Consider the following 24,044-nt stretch of genomic DNA (forward strand, 5'->3'; position numbering starts at 1 on the left):
GAAGGGGGCTATTTACTTATGAAGCAAATGGTACCAGGATTAGAAATGTTACATTCTTTTTTTTTTTTTTTTTTTTTTAGAAATGTTACCTTCTTATGGTCTCTGAAATCTGATCTTTAGATCTGCCTTAAAGATGCAGTGAAAGAGATCTTAAAGATCTGCCTCCAATAGGTAGGAGGCCAGAAGATGGGAAGACTATTGCTAGAGCTTGTCATTTCTGAAGTATGTTCACCTGTCCTTAATTGTTACACTCTGCTGCCTCCACGGATATGTTTCCATTATGATGATGATGTGCTCCTAATGGGAGAGAAAATTAAGCTGATAGCCAGTGGCAAGTGATCTCTGGATGTGAGGCAGACACATCTTTCTCTTTCACACTAAAGAACAGTGTATAGTACAAAGTTAGGGATCTTTATTCAGACAGTAAAGCACAGCAAAGTGGGAGGACTATGCGGTCTCCATGGCAACAGAAAGTCTCCACTAAATGTAAGGTCCATAAGTGTAAGGTCCTTGGCTTTTATCAGGCAGACTCTTCCTGGTTCAGGAGAAACATATTTTAACTTGATGAGAACAAAACTAGGCAGCCTGGCTGTAGTGCAGAAGGGTGGCTGGCTGGCTGGTCAGTTCTTCTGGAAGTGCTTAGTGAGTATGTCCAGCAGCTCCTGCTTCTTCAACCCACCTTTCAGCCCACACACCCTGCAGGCTTCCTTCAGCATGGGCACAGTGAGCTTACCCAGCGTGCCCTTGTTGACATGGGCCCTCAGCTCCTCTTCAGATAACTCCATCTTGGGCCTTTTGCTTCCAAGACCTTCATCATCTGGGGGGGAAGATCAAGAGGGAGCGATTGGAAATACTAACAGTGGCATCCCGGTTACACTACACAGGCGCCCTCCTGTGATCTGAGCTCCAGTTAACCATGTTCCATAAAGCTATGATGCCTACCTAGAACACCATGGGAGGGGGGTTTTTGCTTTTTTGTTTGTTCTGTTTTTTTTGTTGTTTTTTAAGATTTACTTATTTGAGTGAGTGAGCACGCACATGGGGTGGGGCAGAGGGAGAGGAAGAGAGAGTCCTAAGCAAAGCAAACTCTGCACTGAGCCCAACATGGGGCTTGATCCCATGACCCTGAGATCAGACCTGAGCTGAAACCAAAAGTTGGACACTTGACTGACTATGCCACTCAGATGCCCCTGGAAGGTGTTTTAATAAGGCAGCTTCACTGAAGCATAAAGTCAAAACTGCGCCACACCTAGAAGAGAGTTCAAAGTAGTGTAAGTGCCATCAGTTTACCCAAAAGTGGTGCTCACTCTGGTTAGGTCCGACAGTCCATCTGTCCGTCCTTCCTCCCTCCCTCCCAATAGCATTTACAGAGCACTGGGTAAGGTACTAAGGCACCATGCCACGTGATCAAAGTACAGACTGAGTCAGATAAACAATATAAAAAATAACCCAGCTCCTTACCTTGTCTCCGCTTGGGAGCTTTTCCTTCAGGACTGTAATCTGGTGGGTAGACAAGCTCCTTAAACTCATTCACCAAGGAGCCCAGTCTTTTATCTATTGCTTCAATCTTAGGCACTAGAAAACAAAACACAAGAGTGGCCAGGTGAGTCACAAGTCCTGACTTCCTGCCCAGTTCCAAGTCTATGTGGACAAGAGGAGAAAGCTCCTAACTGCTACAGTTAGGGAAGCCAGGGGAGGGTCTAGGAGGAGGCAGCTGACTCGGTGAAAGCATTCAATGAAGCCTCTCTAATATTGATCAAGTACCTTCGAACAATTGCATTTGATGAGCACTTACTACAGCCAGGCACCTTTCTAAAGGCTTTAAACTTATTTTTTAAAATCTAATCCTCTAGAGGGTAGGTAAATTCTTCTCCCTGTTTTACAGAAGAAAGCCAAGAGGTTACATGACTTGCCCAAGGTCAAATAGCTAGGAGTGATAGAGTTCAAGAACAGGGCTAGAGCGCGGCCCTAGTGCGGTTTAGCGACGCCTTCAGCCCAGGGCAGGATCCTGGAGACCCAGGATTGAGTCCCATGTTGGGCTCCCTGCATGGAGCCTGCTTCTCGCTCTGCCTGTGTCTCTGCCTCTCTATGTCTCTCATGAATAAATCTTAAAAAAAAAAAAAAAAAAAGAACTAGGCTAGAGCCTGGGGTTCCAAACAAGAGTCCATGCCCCCAGTGGGCTTATAGTCTGGTCAGGGTAAAGAGGGAGTAAAAGCATAAATGCAGGGATCCCTGGGTGGCGCAGTGGTTTAGCGCCTGCCTTTGGCCCAGGGCGCGATCCTGGAGACCCAGGATCGAATCCCACATGGGGCTCCCGGTGCATGGAGCCTGTTTCTCCCTCTGCCTGTGTCTCTGCCTCTCTCTCTCTCTCTCTCTGTGACTATCATAAATAAATAAATAAATAAATAAATAAATAAATAAATAAATAAATAAATAAATAAATAAAAAAACATAAATGCAGTAGGAGGCAATGCCATAAAGGAAAGGACTGAACAAGGCACATTGGAATGTAGGAGTCAGGAAAGACTTTCCACAGCCGAATCTGGAAAGCTGAGTGTTCTTCTTCAGGCAAATGCTGGTCCAAGCAGGAGAAGGTAGAGGTAAGAAATAGCAGGTGACATACAGCTTCAAAGCAGTATCAGGAGGGCAGGACCAGCAAGGAGGCTGGAAAGGCAGTCATGGTAAGGTCAGGGAAGCCTCAAATGCGCACCCAGGACTTTAGACATCCTGAGAACAGTGGAGAAACTCTGAAGGGCTATGAGCAGGGGAACAACATGATCCCATTTACATTTTAGAAAGATCACCCCGAGCTGTGTGTAGAGTATGAACTGAAGGAAGGGGAGACAGATGGCCAAAGTTGGGTGGGGAGAAGAGACCACAAACCTGAGAAGCAGCAGAACTGATAGATGGAATGTGAGGTGCAGGGGAGGCCAGGGGCATTGGGGTCCAGTTGGGATGGCAAGAGCATTCCCCAAGACCAATACAATGGGAAAAAAAGAGATCTCTGCAGGAAAAACAGTATTTTTGTTTTCTTTATTGTTACCTTACCAATGTATGGTTTGTAGAGCTTCTGATGTGAGCTGTGTCAGGGCAGGCATGATGAGAGGGGTCTCATCGCCTCCTCAAGTTGCCATGTTTGCAGAGTACTGATGGGAGCTCCTGGCACAAAGTTACAGCCCAACTGGGCTCCTGCTTAGTCAGAAGCCCCATGTCCTAGTCTACACGAGTGTCTGCAAGAACTCTGGTTTTCAACCTGGGAACCAGCTAGGACATTCATTCATTCATTCATTCTTTTTTTTTTTTTTAATTTTTTATTATTTTTTTTTTGTTTTTGTTTTTGTTTTTCAGCTAGGACTTTTAAAAAAATACTGATGTCCAAACCCTACCCTAGAGATTCTGATTTAATTGGTCTGTGCATGAGGCCTAAACAGCCAGATTTTTTTAAGTCCCCCAGATGATTCTGTCGTACGGCCAAAGTTGAGGACCAGTGTGCTAGAGGTAGTAGCATGTCTCAAAATCACCTGGAAGGCCTCTTATAAAGCACAGATTGCTGGGTCCCAACCTGAGTTTCAGGTTTAGTCTGCTTGTGAAAGGGCTCAAAGTTGGCATTTCTGACAAGTCTCCAGGTGATGCCAGTGCTGCTGGTCCAGGCACTCAGAACCACTGGTGTAGCCTGAGGAGGCCACCTAGTAAGAAGTAAAGTGACAGAAAGCTGGGGCCCAAGGTCACCTAGAGTGCTCCCATTTTTTAAAATATTTAATTAATTTATTTATTCATGAGAGACACAGAGAGAGAGAGAGAGGCAGAGACACAGGCAAAGGGAAAAGCAGGCTCCGTTCAGGGAGCCCAATGTGGGACTTGATCCCAGATCTCCAGGATCACGCCCTGGGCTGAAGGTGGCGTTAAACGGCTGAGCCACCCGGGCTGCACCCCCCTCCACGCCACAACCCCCAATGGCCTTTATCAGGAAGTCAGTTGCCTGGTCTCCAGCACTGCAGCGATGGACACAGGCTTTGGAACAGCTGATACAGATTTGATTCCCAGCTCTGCTGAGTACTAACTTGAGTATCCTTGGGATCTCGTGGATCTGCCTGAAACTCAGTTTCTTTATAGGTAAGATGGGGACTGTGATACGTTCTTAGGAGATACTAACCACATCTCGGCCCTGATACTCAGGAATTGCCTGGACACAGTTGTTCCCTTTTGTTCTATGGCATCCTCTCTGTTCCTTACCAGGGCCTCAGCCTCTTGCATCCTGGCTCCTGTCCTGTAATTTTACTGCAAGCTGTGTTTTCTCTTCCTGCCTATTTTCAAAAAACTTCTGGCTACTCTGGTTTTTCCTGTATCTCCTCAGCCCCTTCTTTCTGTCTGCTGCCACCGCCTTCAGCGTCCCCTCATGTCCGTGACTCCTGAGCCTGTGTCCCCAGCTCTGTCCTTTCTGCTAGGCTCTGGTCGGAACTGCAGCTGCCGTGATTGGTGGACATCTGCTCTAGGACCCGGGTCTCCTACCACTCAGACATCACACAGCTTTGACTCTTTGCTCTTTTATATTCTTCATTCACTTCTTTTTTTTTTTTTTTTTAAGATTTTATTTATTTATTCTTGAGAGAGAGAGAGAGAGAGAGAGGCAGAGACACAGGCAGAGGGAGAAACAGGCTCCATGCAGGAAGCCCCATGTGGGACTCGATCCCGGGACTCCAGGCACACCCTGGGTCAAAGGCAGGTGATAAACCACCGGGCTGCCCATTTCATTCACTTCTAATCCGATGTGTATCTGCTTCCCTCTGACACAATGATAATGGTTTTCTCTTAATAACTCACTGAAGCGACTGTTTTCTCACTTTCTCCGTTTGGCTTCATGACGCCATGCAATTTTGATTTTTCTCCTGGGCCTCCATTGACCCTACAGGGGACTCCTTTGCTGGGACTGCTTCCCTTTTTCTCCTCTAAAAATGGTAGTGCTCGGGGTTCCCTGGATGGCTCAACAGTTTAGCACCGCCTTCAGCCCAGGGCATGATCCTGGAGATCTGGGATTGAGTCCCACATTGGGCTGCATGGAGCCTGCTCCTCCCTCTGCCTGTGTCTCTGCCTCTCTCTTTCTCTGTGTCTCTCATGAATAAATAAATAAAAATCTTAAAAAAAAAAAAAAAAAAAAGGCCATCCGGAGAGATGGGCCACTTAACCCCAGCAATGCCCTCCTGACAGATCTGGCTAATGGTCATGCCACAGCACGGGTGCACTGGCTCTCATAGCTCTCGTGCTGGGGCTATTTGGTTTAGCATAAAAGAGATCATTAATACCTGGGAAGCTAAGCAGGTTACATTAATTGTTTGGATTCTTTCAATGTCTGTCAAGAGCCTTCATCAAACCCCATCTGTTTCCCACTGGCCATTTACTGACATCAGTAAACTCTGCATGTCCTTTTGTGAAATATGTAAGAGAATTACAATCAAGAAAGGGACTGGCAGCGAGCTCAGAGCTCAACCGAGGAGGCCAGGCCAATCTTCCTGATGCTGGGTAACAAGGAGGATCTTCTCAGGCAGAGCACATAAAGTCTGATGGAGAGACAGTAAGCACAGTGGCACAGAGCAAGGGCTCCAGGCCAGACTCCGTGGATTCTAAACCTAGATTCGTCGCTCACTACTTCGTGCCTCAGCAAGTCCCTCCCTTCTCTAGAAAATAAGGACAACAGCAGCACCTCTCTCATAGTTACCAGAATTAATGGAGTCAACAATACACAGGACAACAGTGCCTGGCATAAAGTGAGTGCTCAATAAACATTACGGATTTGTTTCCGTTTTTGTTTTTGTTTTTTACTTTTACCGATATCTAGTCACAAAGTGGCCTCGTTCAAAGGCAGGTCTCAGAAGTCTGGCACTTTCCTCTCTTCTCATTACAGAACCAGCCAAATCTTGGGGAACCTGGGTGGCTTAGTCAGTTAAGCATCTGCTTTTGGCTCAGGCCATGATTCTGGGGTCCCGGGATCAAGCCATGCTCAGCATGGAGCCTGCTTCTCCCTCTCCTTCTCCCTCTTCCCCAGCTCAAGCTCTCTCTCTTACTCACTCATTCTCTCTCTCTCAAATAATAAATAAAATCTCATAAACAAAAAGAACCAGCCAAATCTGTTCAGAGGCAGCCTATGCTGGTCTAGAAAATCTCTCAGATACGGCTGGAAGGACAAGGCTGAGTCTTTAGAGGGTGCTAGAAAATGCATCCACCTCTCAGTCCAGAGGGAAACCATTAGGAAAAGCTCCGTGGAAAGAACCACTGAGCCCCACCATAGCTGTCTTACGTGTCAGATCCTCCGCCTGCTCGGGTTCCATCAAATCCAAAGCCAGCACCTCCAGGTTCCTGAAGTGTTGCTGTAGCACTGGGTTCTCAAAGCTGTCACTTCTAGTAAAACAAGAATAATAGCATAAGTACACTGAAACATTGAAAAAAAAAAAAAAAAACAAATGAATAAAATTATTAAATAAACCCGACGGAGGCAGCACAGGCCCAGGGTCAGCTGAGAAAACAGCCCAAATCAAACAGCAGGGAATCTTCCCTCTTTAATCAACTTTCCTCTCTCCAATTTTCAATTTATTGGGAATCCAAGGACTAGTTTAAAAGGCAAACAACACCTGCCCATCTGTCTGTTATGAGCAACAGTGGGCATAGAGAGACACAGAGGAAGAGGGGCCATGGAAGTACAAAAACAAGACAGAGGAGGTGGGACATGGGGAGAGAAAGAACCTGAACACTTTCTTCCCCTACATAGCAGCGGCCTGGGAGTAAGACAATCCTCTCACTTCAGGAGACGGTTCCAAAAGAAAGCCTGAGATGGACCCACTACTCACCTGTAATTGAATCGGAGCTTCTGAACAATAGCCTTCATCTTGTCTATCTGCTCTGGGTTTGCCATGACTTTTTCAGTAAAGGGCACCTTGCGTTTATCATCAGCATAGGGTAAGAAGACAAGCTGAAAGCCTGAAGAAGGGAGATGAGTTTTCTGAGATTTGACTTCACAAAAGGTTTCAGTTATAGAATTGTCATTTGTCTCAACTCCAGATTCGCCTTCTGTGTCCTGTGAAGCTGGGGCTGGGACTGTGGGGCTGACAACCCGACTTCTCCTTTATCAGCTGATTCCTGTTACTGTCAGCCTAACTGACTCCCTCTGGAGCCTGCAGAGTGGAGAGGGAGGCAGGCTACTCCTTGCCATGCCCTCCTGTCCCTGCCCCTGCCGGCATTCACTAGGGCTCTTCACCTGCCAGTGGCAGTCGGTTCCAGGCTCCGGCCTTCTTACATGCCCAGAGCCAGTTGGGTAGTGCCCCCTCCCGGGAGGGCTGAGTCCCAGCTCCATCTGGCCCTTTGAGCTTCAGTCTCTCCCCTCGTCACCCGCCCACCACACACACACACATGCTAAAAGGAAAGTGGAAGGGTCATCAGGCTGATCTGTGTTCCAGTTTCTGTCAGGCTCAAAGAGTCTTAAAAATCTAGACTGGAACCAACTGTCGCTGCCAGGTGAAAGGCTGTTGCTGGCAATGCCAATGGCACTGAGCAAAAGGAAGGAGCAGGTCCCTTTGCTGGCCTCTGCCTTATGCTTTACCTCTAGCACCCATCACTGACAGAGCCTGACAGAGTCAGATGGTGAAGGAGGACACTGGGTTTGGAGAGTGTCCACCTCAGCAGAACAGAGCAGAACAGGAGGAGCTTGGAGCTGAGAGACAAGAACTCACTAACCGACATATAAAGCTATTCCTCAGCATTCTAATGACCAGGGTTACAAAAATAACATTTTCAAAGAGTTGGGATTCCTGGGTGGCTCAGTGGTTGAGCATCTGCCTTCGGCTCAGGTTGTGATCCTAAGGTCTTGGGATCAAGTCCCACATCGGGCTCCCAGTAGGGAGCCTGCTTCTCCCTCTGCCTGTGTCTCTGCCTCTCTCTGTGTGTCTCTCATGAATAAATAAAATCTTTAAAAAAAAAAAAAAAAAAAAGCTTTTTTTCCACAGAGTTACTTTATAGTTGTTTATTAGCATGGCTCAAGAAGAAGACTACCTACCATCTTTTGGCTACTTTGTACTAGGCACTTATACATTTATTAACTTATTTCATATGGGAAACAACCCGAAAAGTGTTCCAGAATTCTCATCTTTGCAGATAAGGAATAGAAACAGAAAGATTAAATTATTTGCCCAAGTCAGCCAGGTAACAAGTGGCAGAGATGGGCCTGAGACTAAAGAAAGTACACTTTCCCACACATAAGAATAAATCAAGTCTGACCTCAAAAGCTATGGTCTTTCCACTAAACCTCATTGCCTTGGTGTATGCAGAGGACAAACCAAACATTAAACATTGCAAAGGTGGCAAACAATGGCTTTTAGTAAAAAGGTGTCAGCAGTTGAGCCAAAGACTTTGTCATGGGATTCTTGGGTGGCTCAGCAGTTTAGCTCCTGCCTTTGGCTGAGGGCGTAATCCTGGAGTCCCAGAATCAAGTCCTGCATCAGACTCCCTGCATGGAGCCTGTTTCTCCCTCTGCCTGTATCTCTGCCTCTGTGTGTCTCTCATGCATAAATAAATAAAATCTTTAAAAAAATAATAATAAAGAAAGAAAGAAACTTTGTCAATAACAAAGACTGCAAACAGTCTCTATGCAGCCAGTTCTCAACTGTGGATGCAGAGATGCCTCGTACAGTTGTGCACACTATGCACTGCACAACCATATTTGGCAGCTTTACCTGGCTCTGCATTAAATCCACCTGTGAAACTCTAAAAATACACCTTTCTTTTTTTTTTAATTTAAAAAAAAATTTTTTTTTAAATTTTTTTATTTATTTATGATAGTCACAGAGACAGAGAGAGAGACAGAGAGGCAGAGACACAGGCAGAGGGAGAAGCAGGCTCCACGCACCGGGAGCCCGATGTGGGATTCGATCCCAGGTCTCCAGGATCGCGCCCTGGGCCAAACACAGGCGCCAAACCACTGCGCCACCCAGGGATCCCTAAATTTTTTTAAAATTTTTATTTATTTATGATAGTCACAGAGAGAGAGAGAGAGAGAGAGAGAGAGAGAGGCAGAGACACAGGCAGAGGGAGAAGCGGGCTCCATGCACCGGGAGCCCGATGTGGGATTGGATCCCTGGTCTCCAGGATCGCGCCCTGGGTCAAAGGCAGGCGCCAAACCACTGCGCCACCCAGGGATCCCCTAAAAATACACCTTTCCCAGGCCCCATTCTTGGAGACTCTGGTTCAGCAGCTCTGAGTTGGGACCCTATAAGGGATTCCAAAGTCTGAGCAAGGTTCAGGAGCACTGAAAATATCTTTCACATACCTGGGGGTGTCACTTGAATTTTCTGGTCATCTAGCTCCTCTTCTTGTGGCAACAAGGCCACAAAATAAGGAGGGATGTTCCGACGGGGGGTGTATCTGCACACTGCCATGACCTCCTTCTCCAGACACTTGGTGAGCAGAGCAATAAACAGGGTTGAGCTCCCTGGAAAACAAATGTCCCAGGGATGTGTATCCTAAAGGTATCTCTTCCTTTTTTCCCTCTTAGCGCATGTTAAAAGCCAACAATTTCTCTTCCATTTTCTTAAAAGGGCTTATGATACTTCAATAGGTAAGGTGTGAAGGGAAGTGGGGGCAGCAGACAGAAAGAAAGAGTAGGGACAGCAATGAGATTAGATGCCTCAAATACTCCATTTCAGAGTGTGAATTATTAACATTAGTTCCCTTTTACTATCTTTAGACTAATGATATAAGCCCCAGTTACTAAGAAAAGCCAACCAGGTCAAATCCAGGGGTTCATGAGCTATAGCACAGAGGAATATAGGTCTGGACAGCACAAACACAATGACCTAGTTCATACCACCTTTAATTGCCAACACTAGGGAAGAAACTGGGTTTTTTTTTTTTTTTTTTTTTTCCTTTTTAACTCTATCTGATGCCTCAAAGAAAGAACTCCATAGGAGTTTTAAAAATACTAATTCCTTAGCCCCTCCTGGATACTCACAACATATAACAGTGTATTAGAGGTCGTAAAGAAATCTTTTTAATTTTGTGTAGTCCCAAATTTCCAAAACTTATCTGAGCATGAAACACTTTCAAAATACCCCCTTGCAGGGATCCCTGGGTAGCTCAGCAGTTTAGCACCTGCCTTCAGCCCAGGGTGTGGTCCTGGAGTCCCGGGATCGAGTCTGCATCGGGCTCCCTGCATGGAGCCTGCTTCTCCCTCTGCCTATGTCTCTGCGTGTCTCTCTCTCTCTCTCCCTGTGTCTCTCATGGGTAAATAAATTAAATCTTAAAAAAAAAAAAAAAAAAAAACTCTCTTGTTACATCCTATCCAGTTTCCAAGCAGAACTACCTTCTGTTACTCATTTATTTACCCTCAGTCTATAACGTACCATTCACCAAGGACTCTTCAGGGTACACAAACAGGGAGGGCCTCAGGTAATGGTGCTTCTTCAGCATTATCAAGGGCTTGAAACCGATGAGAATCAAACCTGGTTCATCAAAGCGTTTCAGCTCTTCTGTTTCCTCTTTCTCTAGTACAATCTGACGATTCCCATAGTTCTGAAGGAAAGGGAACACAAGGGCCACATACACAGGCAACATGGAGATGCAAAATGATGGCCACATGACACTAGCAGGTTAGAATCAGCTTTCTTCTAAGGAACAGGTAGATGTCTCACCAAGGGCATCTGCCTCCTACCTACCATAGGGAATTAACATTTACTAAGTGCCAGCCAGGAATCTTATATTCATTATCCAATCTATCGTCTGTGTCAGTCCTAGGTGGTAGGTGTTAAAAACCATCTTATGGATGAGTAACTGAGGCTTCATGGTTGGAAACTTGCTCCTAGGTTATACAATCGAATTGGGCTTTAAACGACCATCTCTCTGGTGCTGAAGGTTATGCTCTTCAGGCATTGACTCCTTCTCTCAGTTAACAAATACTGAACCCTCAGCGTCATCTCTGACCCACAAAAGATGCTCAAACCATGCCTATTTATCAAGAGGACCTATATAAGGCACCACGGTGGGTCTGAGTGTGAGAGACAGACACACACACAAACACACATATTAGGGATCCCTGGGTGGCGCAGCGGTTTGGCGCCTGCCTTTGGCCCAGGGCGCGATCCTGGAGACCTGGGATCGAATCCCACATCGGGCTCCCGGTGCTTGGAGCCTGCTTCTCCCTCTGCCTGTGTCTCTGCCTCTCTCTTTCTCTCCGTGTGACTATCATGAATAAATAAATTTAAAAAAAAAAAAAAAAAAAAAAAAAAAAAAAAAAAAAAAAACACACATATTAAGTATTCCCTCCAAACTTTAATTTTGTACTGTGGCTGTAGATATACGACTAGTGGGCAGCCCAGGTGGCTCAGCGGTTTAGCACCGCCTTCAGCCCAGGGCATGATCCTGGAGACCCGGGATTGAGTCCTACATTGGGGTCCCTGTATGGAGCCTGCTTCTCCCTCTGCCTGTATCTCTGCCTCTGTGTGTGTGTGTGTGTGTGTGTGTGTGTGTGTATGTGTATCTCTGTCTCTCATGAATAAATAAAAAACCTTTGGAAAAAAAAAAGAGATACATGACTAGTAACAGAACTTAGCAACAGAGTCAAATTTGAGGTTAATGAACAAAACAGAGCCCTCGAGTTTTTTTGTAGGCACACTGGCTCAAGAAAGAAATTCCATGACCAGAAGAGCTACTGCCTATGAATAAACCAACATGGATAACTAGTTACTTCCAAAATGGAAGAGGAAATTTCTTGTCTTCTCCTTCAGAAAGTAGGACAGGGGATCCCTGGGTGGTGCAGCGGTTTGGCGCCTGCCTTTGGCCCAGGGCGCAATCCTGGGGACCCGGGATCAAGTCCCACGTCGGGCTCCCGGTGCATGGAGCCTGCTTCTCCCTCTGCCTGTGTCTCTGCCTCTCTCTCTCTCTCTGTGTGACTATCATGAATAAATTAAAAAAAAAAAAAAAAAAGAAAGAAAGAAAGTAGGACAGAACACTCTGGCTCGAGATTTGTGCTCCAAAACATTTCTCATGGGTTGAATCAAAATAATATTTAGTCACTTAGTTGATCCTTCTGGGTCCTGAACTTATGCAAAAAAATCTCAGATTTTCTCCCACATTTTGCATAATTAAAAAGGATGACTCATTTGATTTTAATTTTAGACATCTAATCCTTCCATCGATTGAACAAAGGTGAGAGAAGACAATGTTCTGCATTTTCAGTCTGTCCTTCAGATTAAGAAAGGCACATGTGTATCATTTCAAAGCACAGGAAAAATTTGATTGGAAGGAGGAAACTCTCCCCAGAAAAAGTGCACTGCACACCTAACATACTTTCCCTAGCTCATCTCCCTATTTAACTATGAAGCTTTTTCTGCTACTGTGCCCAAGTAAGGAATTCAACTGTTAGAGCAGAACAGAGAGTGGTCAAGAGCTAAAGTTTCCACTGACATCTCTTTTAAACATTGGTTCTAACTTTCTAGCTGTCGAGGTATCAATGATCTAGATGCTTGGGTGCCTGGCTGGCTCAGCTGGTGGAGGAGCTTGCAACTCTTAATCTCGGGATTGCAAATTCAAGCCCTATGTTGCCTGTAGAGATTACTTAAAATTAAAATCTTAAAAAAAAATAAATAAAAGATCTAGATGCCAGAGCTCCAAAGAGTAATGGCTTTGTGTTTTAACAGCTTAGCTACAAAGATGAGCACAGAAAGATATTTAACTGGTTAGGCTGATCAGTGTCTCCCTCCTTGTTAATTCTTCAATGAGACAAAATTCAATAAGAAGGCAGGCTTACCTGAGATCTCTTGGTGTCACTAGGCAGAAGCAAACTGCCCGTATTTACATTAAATGTCCGGGTTTTGGATTTCACTGGTTCATTGGTCTCCCGATAAAGCCTCACCGGAGCAGGTCTGACAGCCTTCTGGACCATATTATAAATGCCGACAGTGAGCGCAGTATCTTTGCTGAGCTTAAGCTTCAACCTGGAGGGGATTAAAATAAAAAACCATGGACTGAAAGATTTTGCTTTCCTAGCTAAAATTCTTTTGTGGTATCTAAGCCTTGTCTTATTCTCTCCAATAATCCAAATTCTTAGAATATAAATATAACATTTTTTTTAAAGATTTTATTTATTTATTCGTGAGAAACACAATGAGAGAGGCAGAGACACAGGCAGAGGGATAAGCAGACTCCATGCAGGTAGCCCAACGCAGGACTTGATCCTGGGTCTCCAGGATCACATCCTGGGCCGAAGGTGGCGCTAAACCGCCGAGCCACCCGGGCTGCCCAAACGTGTTTTAATAATACAGTAGTTTGGGATCCCTGGGTGGCGCAGCGGTTTGGTGCCTGCCTTTGGCCCAGGGCGCAATCCTGGAGACCCGGGATCGAATCCCACGTCGGGCTCCCGGTGCATGGAGCCTGCTTCTCCCTCTGCCTGTGTCTCTGCGCCTCTCTCTCTCTCTCTCTCTCTCTCTCTATCATAAATAAATAAAAATTAAAAAAAATAATAATAATAATACAGTAGTTTGCTACAATATTATCTTCAGAGTCTATACCACAAAAATTAGTTTCAGAATATATAACTACTTAAAATAATGATAAAGAGTGTACTGAAATAAAAATAATGATTGTTTGGGGGCACCTGGGTGGCTCAGTGGTTGAGCATCTGCCCTTGGCTCAGGTTGTGATCTGAGTCCCTGGATTGAGGCCCACATCGGACTCCCCACAGGGAGCCTGCTTCTCCCTCTACCTCTGTCTCTGCCTTTCCCTGTGTCTCTCATTAATAAATAAAATATTTTAGGGCAGCCCCGGTGGCGCAGCGGTTTGGCGCCGCCTGCAGCCCAGGGCGTGATCCTGGAGACCCTGGATCGAGTCTCACGTCAGGCTCTCTGTAAGATGCCTGCTTCTCCCTCTGCCTGTGTCTCTGCCTCTCTCTCTATCTCTCTGTGTCTCTCATGAATGAATAAAATCTTTAAAAAAATAAAAAATAAAATAAAATATTTTAAAACAAAACAAAACAAAACCCCAAAACATCTGACTCTTGATTTCAGCTAAGGTCATGATCTCAGAGTCATGAGATCAAGTCCCAAGTCAGGCTCTGCACTGGGCATGGATCCTGCTTAAGATTCTCTCTCCACCTCCCTGTGCCCCTTGCCCCCAGCTCTGAAGAGCATGACTGGATGTTCTCTCTAAAAATAAGTAAGTAAATAAATAAATAACGATGGTTTTAATTGAGCCCACCCAGCACTGTATCACTTTATAGCTATTTTCTCATTTAATCATAATAACCCTGTAATACTATACGATCTGTTGCTTCTGCTTGTCTAGTATCCCTTCTCCCTTCTTTTAACAATGAAAGCCCTTCCCCCACTGCAGTTTTGAGAGAATGTCAATCAAGGTGCTGTACCCTCCTCTGGTCAGTGGTGGACATATCTGGCCTAGGCTTAAGCCATCAGACATAATCTCAGAAGACTCTAGGTCACAAGCAGTGATGAAGGAAGGACCTTGTCATGGGGGATACTTTCTGATAGCAGTTCTAAAGACACTGTCATTAGTTCTTGCTATCTGGATTCCCAGTGCCACCTTGGTTCCTAAACTACCTTGATCAGAATTTTGTTTGAATATATGAAATTAGTCAAGAGTCATTTTCTGTTGTTTACTACCCCAAAACCTTATTACTGTCATTTTCACAGATGAAAACACTCAGAGAAGTCATCTAACTTTCCCAAGGACAGACAACCAGTGTTCAGGGGCACTTGGGTGGTACAATTAGTTGAGCGTATGACTCTTTGTTTCAGCTCATGCTGTGATTTCGGGGTTGTGAGATCAAGTCCCACACTGGGCTCCAAACTCGGCAGGGAGTCTGCTTGAGATTCTCTCTCCCTCAACCCCTCTCACTCGTGCCAAATCAATCTTTAAAAAGGGGTGCCTCAGGACGCCTGGGTGGCTCAGCGGTTGAGCATCTGCCTGCAGCTCAGGACGTGATCCCAGAGTCCCAGGATCAAGTCCCACATCAGGCTTCCTGCATGCAGCCTGCTTCTCCCTCTACCTATGTCTCAGCCTCTCTCTGTGTCTCTGATGAATAAATAAAATATTTTTTTAAAAAAGGGAGGAGGGGGGCTGTGTGGCTCAGTCAGATAAGCGGCTGCCTTAGGCTCGGGTCATGATCTCAGGGTTCTGGGATCAAGCCCCACATCAGGCTCCCTGCTCAGTGGGGAGTCTGCTACTCCCTCTTCCTCTGCCACTACCCCCTACTTGTGTGCTCCCTCTGTCAGATAGATGAATAAAATCATTAAAAAAAAAATTGTTCAAAGTCAGATATGTCTGATTCAGAGCTGATGGATTTTTCCATTAGGACATATTGTTCCGGGGTATTTATACCAACATCATATGCAGCAATAAGACCTCTTGAAAACATGTCCTATAATAATGAAATGTGCAAATATATTTACCATATTTTTAAAAAAAGGAATGCCTGGGTGGATCAGTAGTTGAGCATCTGCCTTTGGCCCAGGGCATGATCCCGCAGTCCTGGGATCGAGTCCTACATTGGGCTTCCTGCATGGAGCCTGCTTCTCCCTCTGCCTACATCTCTGTCTCTCTCTGTATGTCTCTCATGTCTCTAATATACCTTCAGATTTATTTGGTAATGGAGGGACGCCTGGGTGGCTCAGTAGTTGAGCATCTGCCTTCAGCTGAAGGCATGGTTCCGGGATCCGGGATGGAGTCCCACATTGGGCTCCTTGCGGGGAGCCTGCTTCTCCCTCTGCTTGTTTCTCTGCCTCTCTCTCTCTCTCTGTCTCATGAATAAATAAGTAAAATCTTAAAAAATAATAACAACAATTTGGTAATGGAGTATGTACCCACAGACGGGCATTACCACGAACACCCACCATTTAGTGATTTCCTAGTTTAAGCCTATTCTGGCTTGTTAGACTCGGTTGTCTAAAGGCTGCTGAAAGAGAACGGACGATAAATGTAACATTTTTAAAAATGTACAACCTTCAAAAGTAATTTTTAAAAATCGTTGTGTCCTCTAAATTTTAGTATACTGGGAAAAAAAAGCACTGGTCAATGTGGTCTACTCTGGACTCAGGCTTCAAATGACCTTGGTTCTATTTCTAACCAAAAATAGCAAATCCATCAGCCTCCCTACCAATCTTAAATTTCATATTTATGAACTACATTATCTTTCGATCCTGAAAATATCATAACTCTAAGTTAAAATAAAGTTACAGGGCAGCCCCGATGGCTCAGCGGTTTAGCACCGCCTGCAGCCCAGGGTGTGATCCTGGAGACCCGGGATCGAGTCCCACGTTGGGCTCTCTGCATGGGGCCTGCTTCTCCCTCTGCCTGTGTCTCTGCCTCTCTCTCTCTCTCTCTCTCTCTCTCTCTCTCCCTCTTTCTCTGTGTCTCTATGAATAAATAAATAAAATCTTTAAAAATAAATAAAAATAAAAAAAGATTAAATAAGTTTGTGTGTTAACAAAGAACTTAGGACAGTGCCTGGCACACAATAACCATGCAATAAAATAATTCCATTATTTGATTATAGTGAGAACATTAATCATTTTCTAGGCCTAAGGCATTATTCATTCTCAAACAGTTCCAATTTATTATTTATATCAATTATCCTATAACAACTCTTCCAAAAAAAAAAAAAAAAAAAAACACCTCTTCCACAGAATAAAACTGACACCTAACATTTGTAAATATTTACCATGTGCCCTGCACTATGCCTGGGTTATCTTATTTAATATTGATTAAATAAGCCATCCTATGAGGTGGTACAGTTTTTGTTCCCACTTTACTGAGGTCTAGAGAAGTTATATAACTTGCCCAGGGTTGCACAAAAGGACCACGACTACAGTCCAAGTCAATCTGACTCCAGGACCTACATTTAACCACTATTTTACTCTTTCCGTCATCCCCACCAAAATGTGTGCTAGATTTCCAAATTGTAATAACAATACTCCATTATTTCAGGAAGGGAGAAGAGATGCCAGGATGCTTGTGCAAGGAAAGAGAAATCAATCCTAAGGGGGAAAGGAGAGCCAAACTACAGCCATAGCAATGGGCTGGTTTGTGGTTTCCCTAAAACCATTTCATGAATTTTCTAGTAGAATTGTCAGTAATCTCTTAAAAACTGGTCAAAAAATTAAAATAAAATAAAATAAAATAAAAATAAAAATAAAATAAAATAAAATAAAATAAAATAAAATAAAATAAAATAAAATAAAATAAAATAAAATAAAAACTGGTCAAAAGCTACCAATGGTCATGTTCCCTTATGCTGAAACTAGTCTAAAATGAAAGTCTGATGTGAATCTTTAGAAAGCAACAAGGGGGAATTGGGGGGGAGCTCTTAGGATTCTAAAGGCAAAGCTCTCTAAAAGAAGGCAATTTAACAATCTGGATCCTGTTGGTCTCAAGTTTACAAGAAATCACAATAACTCAACAACAGTGACAATCACTAGCACTTTATCAGGTATTACTGTTAACCACAATTTACAGAGAAGCAAGCAGATGATATACTAGTGACTGCATCTGAGGACAGCAGCAAGCCACAACTGTTTATCCCAAGGAAGTGGAGTGCCGTGTTACTCTGAAGAACTAGCATACAAGAGAACCAAATAGTTTGTGCTATCCTGAAATAAAGCAAGTTTTTAGCCACACATAGTGGGGCACCGCCCAGAGGTAAGTAGCCAAGGAGGTCCATGCAGTGCAGTGCTTATGATTAGGTAGGGGATCATGGGCGGCTGGCCCAAGTTCACAGCACACCTGCAGAGGACACGCTTCCGGGTCTCCTTGGCACGAACCTTCCTCAACAGGTCTTCTAGCTTGCTCGATTCCTCAAAGTGAACCCCTAGGTCCTCATCCTCTGCTATGCTGATGATATCTCGGTAGAACAAGGATATGTCAAAACCCCCACGTTTCTTCAAGTGCATCAAGTCCAAGAAGATACCTGGGGCAAGGATGGACAAAAGTTGAGGGAAAACAATTTTCAGCAAGCAAGAGGTTTTTTTGGTTAAACCCAAATATGCAAAGAACTAGATGGACTATTAACATTTTCAGGACTTATAAGGGAGTCTGGGTAGATCAGTCGGTTAAATGTCTGTCTGCCTTCGGCTCAGGTCATGATTCCAGGGTCCTGGGATTGAACCCTCCATTGGGCTTCCTGCTTGGTGGGGAGTCTGCTTGTTCCGCTCCTCTCCCTCTCCCTCTGCCACTTCCCCTGCCTGTGTGCTCTCTTGCTTGTTCTCTCCTTCTCTCTCAAATAAATAAATATTTTTAAAATGTAGTTTCAGGGGATCCCTGGGTGGCTCAGCGGTTTAGCGCCGCCTTCGGCCCAGGGCGTGATCCTGGAGTCCCGGGATCAAGTCCCACATCGGGGTCCCTGCATGGAGCCTGCTTCTCCCTCTGCCTGTATCTCTGCCTCTCTCTCTCTCTCTGTCTCTCATGAATAAATAAAATCTTTTAAAAAAATAAAAATAAAAATAAAATAAAATGTAGTTTCAGGACTTATAGAATCACTAAAGGAATCAGATGCTATAATGACAACTTATTCAATATTTTTATTTTCTTTTTAAATAGGTTTCATACTCAATGCGGGGCTCTAGCTCCCAACCCCGAGATCAAAAGCTGCTCTACCTCCTGAGCCAGCCAGATGCCCTGACAACTTATTCAAACCACCACCATACATGGTAGCATAAAAAGTCAAGAAAAGCTCACTCTAGTAGAGCCCTGTAGAAAGTGAATGGCATTGAGGCATCTGGGTGGCTCAGGTGGTTAGGCATCGGGCTCTTGATTTCAGCTCGGATTATGATCTCAGGGTCGTGGGATTGAGCCCCAAGTTGGGCTCTGTGCTCAGCGCAGTCAGTTTGGGATTCTTTCCCTCTGCCCCTCCCTCTACTAGTATACACGCACGCTCTTGCTCTCCCTCTAAAATAAATAAATAAATATAAAAAAAGAAAGAAAGTGAATGGCCTCATCATTTTCATTAGGAATATAACACAGGTGTCTGCCCCAGCTTCATTTTATTCTTTCATTTCATTCTGAATGGAGAAAAGCAAATGTTTGACTATAAAGAAGCAATAAGGGACACCGGGGTGGCTCAGTGGTTGAGCATCTGCCTTCGGCTCAGGTCATGATCCCAGGGTCCTGGGATTGAGTCCTGCATCAGGCTCCCTGCAGGAAACCTGCCTTTCTAATTATCTCGTGAATAAATAAAATCTTTAAAAAATAAAATAAAAAGAAAGAAGCAATAAGATTCAGCGCCCATGTAAAAGAACAGGGAAAATGCCAACCTGTGTCACGGAGATCCCCAGCTTTGGTCCTGGCCCTGCTAGCTTTGGCACTGTCATTGCCATGGGGGTCATCTTCATTGGTGAACAGCATGATCCTCTTATGGCTCATCTTAACCTGGACATCGCTAAAGAGGTTGGCACAGACCCACAGCACCTCACTCAGTGAGTAGTCAGATCCATGGCCAATTAGGTCTTGGAAATGTTTTTTCCCGCGCTCCCCCTTAAACTGGTCAAGCTCAAGCACTCGTTTAGCACCTGGTCAGAGACAGGAAGTCAAATGGGCAGAAAAATCATAACTGCATCAGTGCTTCTTTTATAAGGCTAACAGAAGAGCCTAGGGTCCCGTTCTACCCCAGAGGTGTTTAACCCATAAGGTCCACATCCCAGGAAGAACCCCCTTGTGCAGGAAAGCATACATTTAGTCAAGAGGTCATCTACTTCCTTTCCCACATCCCTCTTTGTTCAGGGTCGTGACCTTCCAATGTAAGGGAAAAGCGGATCTTAAACTACTACTGACCTGGATTATCCAACTCCTGTAAGACGTAAATATTTTTGAAATTCACTGAATTTTTATCCTTCTCAGTACCATAGAACACCACTGCCAAGAGATCTTGATTACTGCTTATGATCTTATTGGTATACACACTCTGGATACACTAACAAAAATCAAAATAAAAATTCAATTAATATTTAACTTACCACTAAACTTAAATTCCATAAGTGCCTGGCACATAGTAGAACCTTAATATATTTGCTGAATTTGTACATGGCATCAGATTAAGACACGACCCCTACCTTGAGGAAAGTCAGGAATCAGTGAGAGGGACGGGCATATATACTATAATATAATAAAAGGCAGAGTGAGTTAAGTGTATAATGGAAGTATAAGTAGTTCTTGTCATAAGAAATCAGGGAATTAAAAACACATTACTCAGGAAGGACATCCTGCTATAAGAGGGAAAAACAGCCCAGTACTAGAATCAGAAAACCTGGATTTGTGTCCCCTTCATGTCATGTACTTAATTGACCGAGTTCGGACAGGCCATTTGATCTTCCCCCAAGTAGCCTGATACCAAGAAACATATGTAATTACATAAGTGAAATGTTTAAGCAAACAATAAGGAGATGTGACCCAACAATAAGTCCATAACTGCTAACAGCACCTTTTTTTTTTTCTGTATGTTTTTTTCTGTATGTTTTGGAATAAAATTTGCTTAATTACACAATTAAAGATGTCAGTATTCCAGGAAAATCCTGTCTACCCATTTAAAGTATTGTCAGCATCTGGTAAATCAGTGTCTCAGAAGAGCTGCTCAGTCAGTCCTGTGATCTACTTAATTCTGGGGGCCACTGACAACATCAAGTTTCTGAATCTGCAAAGCTGAGAAATAAAGCAACCATGATGATACCTCCCACCCTACTATCCAGGTGGTCTTACCTGGATGCTCATGTCAAAAGGAGTCAGTTCAACTTCACCCTGAGATTCAAACATGGCCCTAGAACCATCAACCAAAAAAATCAAACTATCTCTTCCTGAATATGTATATTCTCCTATGGGGGAAAAAAACAGAAGAAAATGTTTGCCCTTGAGTTCATATTTATCATGTTTATTATTCATATAAAACAAATAGATAAAAACCATGCCAGTTATAACGCCCACCCCTCTTCCCAAGAATAACCACTATCCTGATTTTTAATAATCATTTCCTTATTTATAGTTTTATCATTCAAGTGAACATTCCTAAACACTAGTTTTGACTTAAAAAAATATGTATCTTTGGGGGCGCCTGGATGGCATAGTCAGTTAAGCATCTGACTCTTGATCTCAGCTCAGGTCTTGATTTCAAGGTCATGAGTTCGGGATCCCTGGGTGGCGCAGCAGTTTGGCGCCTGCCTTTGGCCCAGGGCGCGATCCTGGAGACCAGGGATCGAATCCCACATCGGGCTCCCGGTGCATGGAGCCTGCTTCTCCCTCTGCCTATGTCTCTGCCTCTCTCTCTCTCTGTGTGTGACTATCATAAATGAATTAAAACAAAAAAAAAAAAGAAAAGAAATTCAAGGTCATGAGTTCAAGCCCCAAGTTGGGCTCCACATTGGTCATGGAGCCTACCTAAAAAAACAAAAAGTGTTTGAAGCCTCTTAATCTATAGATACCCCCTCCATCTTTGTCTTATATCTTATTCATTGAAGAATCAGAATGTTGGGTTATTTATGTACAGTTTTTCAGCATCTGGATTTTACTGACTGCATTCTTTTGGTGTAGACGGACATAATCCTTTCTTTCCTACTGAGGACGTACAGAGGCTTCATCAGATTCAGGTATTCTTTTTTCCTTTCTGTCATCATAGGTCATGCTGAGTTTTTTATAAAAACACTAAAATGTCTGGTTTATCTCCCTTTTTTTTCACACTGCTTTCTAATACAATAAATGTAATTACCCATCTGTAAAACAATACAGCGATTATAGGTCAAGAGCCCTAAACAAAAATTCTATCTTGACCCAGTGAATTCTACCTCTTAGCAATCTAAAAGGAACATTAGATATGGGAAACGCCTTATGCAAAATTTCCCACAATGTTGTTCATTAAAGTAAGAAATTGAAAATAACTAAAATGTCCAATGGCAGGTAGACTGAATAAATTACACTACCTTAAAATGAGTTATAAAGGGATCCCTGGGTGGCGCAGCGGTTTGGCGCCTGCCTTTGGCCCAGGGCGTGATCCTGGAGACCCAGGATCGAATCCCATGTCGGGCTCCCGGTGCATGGGGCCTGCTTCTCCCTCTGCCTGTGTCTCTGCCTCTCTCTCTCTCTGTGACTATCATAAATAAATAAAAAAATTAAAAAAAAAATGAGTTATAAAGACAACATAAATGTAGTTACAAGGGAAAATATATCTATAATACATTAAGGAAAAAAGGCAGAACACAAAATTATGCATGTATGTTTAAAATTCTTTTTTGAGGGGTACCTGGGTGGCTCAATTAAGCATCTGCCTTCTGCTCAAGTCATGACCTCAGGGTCCTGGAATTGAACCCCGAGTTGGGCTCCCTACTCAGTGGGGAGTCTACTTCTCTTGCTCCCTCTGCCTCCTCCCCACTGCTCATGCTCTCTCTCAAATAAAATCTTAAAAAAATATATTTTTGGAAGAAAACTGTTGTAAATTAAAATGAAAAGATATATATTCACTATGATTAACTATAAAAAAATCAGAACCAAAGAAAAACAGACATACATAGTTAAGAAATATCAGAATGAAAGATCTGTGAAGGAAAAATGCAAAATGCCAAAATGATGGTAATGGCTGTATTAGGCTAGTAGATTATTATTATTTTTTTAAAGACTTTATTTATTTATTCATAGAGACACTGAGAGAGAGAGAGAGAGAGAGAGAGAGAGAGAGAGAGAGAGAGAGGCAGAGACACAGGCAGAGGGAGAAGCAGGCTCCATGCAGGGAGCCCGACGTGGGACTCGACCCCGGGTCTCCAGGATCACACCCAGGCTGCAGGCGGCGCTAAACTGCTGCGCCAAACGGGCTGCCCTAGGCTGGTAGATTATATAGATTTCAATAAATTTTCCCTTTTATGTTACGTATCTCCTATGTTTCTCACTTTTAGTAAAAACACTTAAAATGTTCTTACCCAGGACTTAAATAAAAGAGCCTCGGGTAGCGCTGCAAAGTTCAAAGGGAGAATAGCATTTGAGATTCTCTGAAGAGAGAAGAGTAAGTAAGCCATTGGGCAGCAGAGACAGGGAAAGTCCTTAACACAGAACAGCATCCGTCAATGTAACTTACCACCGGCTTCAAGGCCGTCTTCTTGCTCTCCTTCTTCATCGCCCTCGTTTTTGTAATAAGACTCCCAGCCTGACATATTGTTTATTGCTCACTAAATGAAAGAAAGTTATGATCAGTGAGAAGCAAATTCAAACCTAAAAAATATCGACGCCTAGACTCCTTTGAAATCCTCCCTTAAGTCTGGAGGTCACTCGTGAGGAATGTGGATGCTGGATCTTACTGCCTCCATAGCTCGTCGTAATTACGACGCATTAGTATACGGTCACGGGCATCACTGTAGCGGCAGCCTCCCCTCGGCTACCCCCTAGTTAGGGCCGCTTCAGGGCCGGTGATGGCCCTCGGACTGGGATTCCGAGGCAGCCCACACCTGGAGGTCCCGTCCGGCCTCCGGCACCCTCTGAACCCACGGGATTCCTGCTCCAGGGTACTCAGTCCTCTAGCGGACCCACTGTACTGCTCATCCCGCCCCAGAACTTTCCCCCACTCCTCCGCCAGCGACGCCCCGCGGGGTCTCACACAGAGGCTGGCCTCAAGGCCAGCGGCCGCCTCCCACGGAGGAGGGAACGGGAACCAGAAACTATGTCTACCCCGCGGGTCCGCACCCCTTGTGCTGACGCTGCCCCCCGGGGAGCCTTGGAGGGACGCGCAAGAGTCAGTGAGCGAAGCAGGCGGAGGCCAGCCCCGACCGGAAAGCAAGGGGCACACCAAACAGCCCGAACCTGCCTACCTGAGGCACAAGGAAGAGATCAATTTGGACGGAGGCGGGGCGCCGCGCACGCACAGGCTCCAGCGCTCGCTCCCAATCAGCGTCCTTTACGTCATCACGCACAGTGCGCACGTTCCTCCTCAAGATGACACGCCCACTCCCGCCGCTCGCTTTCCTCCACGGTCTCTTACTAACCCGACCCGGTCCGCGAAAGCCCCGCCCCCTCCCGCGAAACCCCGCCCCTCGCCG

General features: G+C 44.6%; 1 protein-coding gene across 2 annotated transcripts; it reads right to left on the reverse strand.

The window, feature by feature from the left end:
• Positions 1–390: 390 nt before the first annotated feature.
• Positions 391–23,979, reverse strand: XRCC6 (X-ray repair cross complementing 6). Of its 2 annotated transcripts, none has more exons than XM_038550408.1 (13): positions 23,817–23,979; positions 23,090–23,180; positions 20,734–20,846; positions 19,813–19,951; positions 19,296–19,550; positions 17,770–17,953; positions 12,785–12,971; positions 10,383–10,551; positions 9,311–9,472; positions 6,840–6,969; positions 6,293–6,393; positions 1,462–1,575; positions 391–817 (listed from the first exon to the last, which is right to left on the reverse strand). In XM_038550408.1, exons 2-13 carry the CDS (start codon positions 23,163–23,165, stop codon positions 621–623), a joined length of 1,827 nt encoding a protein of 608 aa, XP_038406336.1. In that variant the 5' UTR covers positions 23,166–23,180; positions 23,817–23,979; the 3' UTR covers positions 391–620. The 2 variants fall into 2 exon arrangements, with proteins under 2 accessions (XP_038406336.1, XP_038406337.1); XM_038550409.1 differs by having other exon boundaries at positions 23,692–23,821.
• Between the last annotated feature and the right edge of the window lie 65 nt (positions 23,980–24,044).

This window comes from Canis lupus, chromosome 10, assembly GCF_011100685.1.
Source record: "Canis lupus familiaris isolate Mischka breed German Shepherd chromosome 10, alternate assembly UU_Cfam_GSD_1.0, whole genome shotgun sequence".
NCBI lineage: Eukaryota > Metazoa > Chordata > Mammalia > Carnivora > Canidae > Canis > Canis lupus.

Coding starts and splice junctions, on each gene's coding strand:
- XRCC6 (XM_038550408.1), bottom strand. CDS start 23,165: ATGTCAGGCTGGGAGTCTTATTACAAAAACGAGGGCGATGAAGAAGGA. Junction 20,847..23,089: donor AGACGGCCTTGAAGCCGGTG/GTAAGTTACATT, acceptor TTTCCCCCATAG/GAGAATATACATATTCAGGA. Junction 9,473..10,382: donor TGAAGAGTCCTTGGTGAATG/GTACGTTATAGA, acceptor TTTGTTTTCCAG/GGAGCTCAACCCTGTTTATT.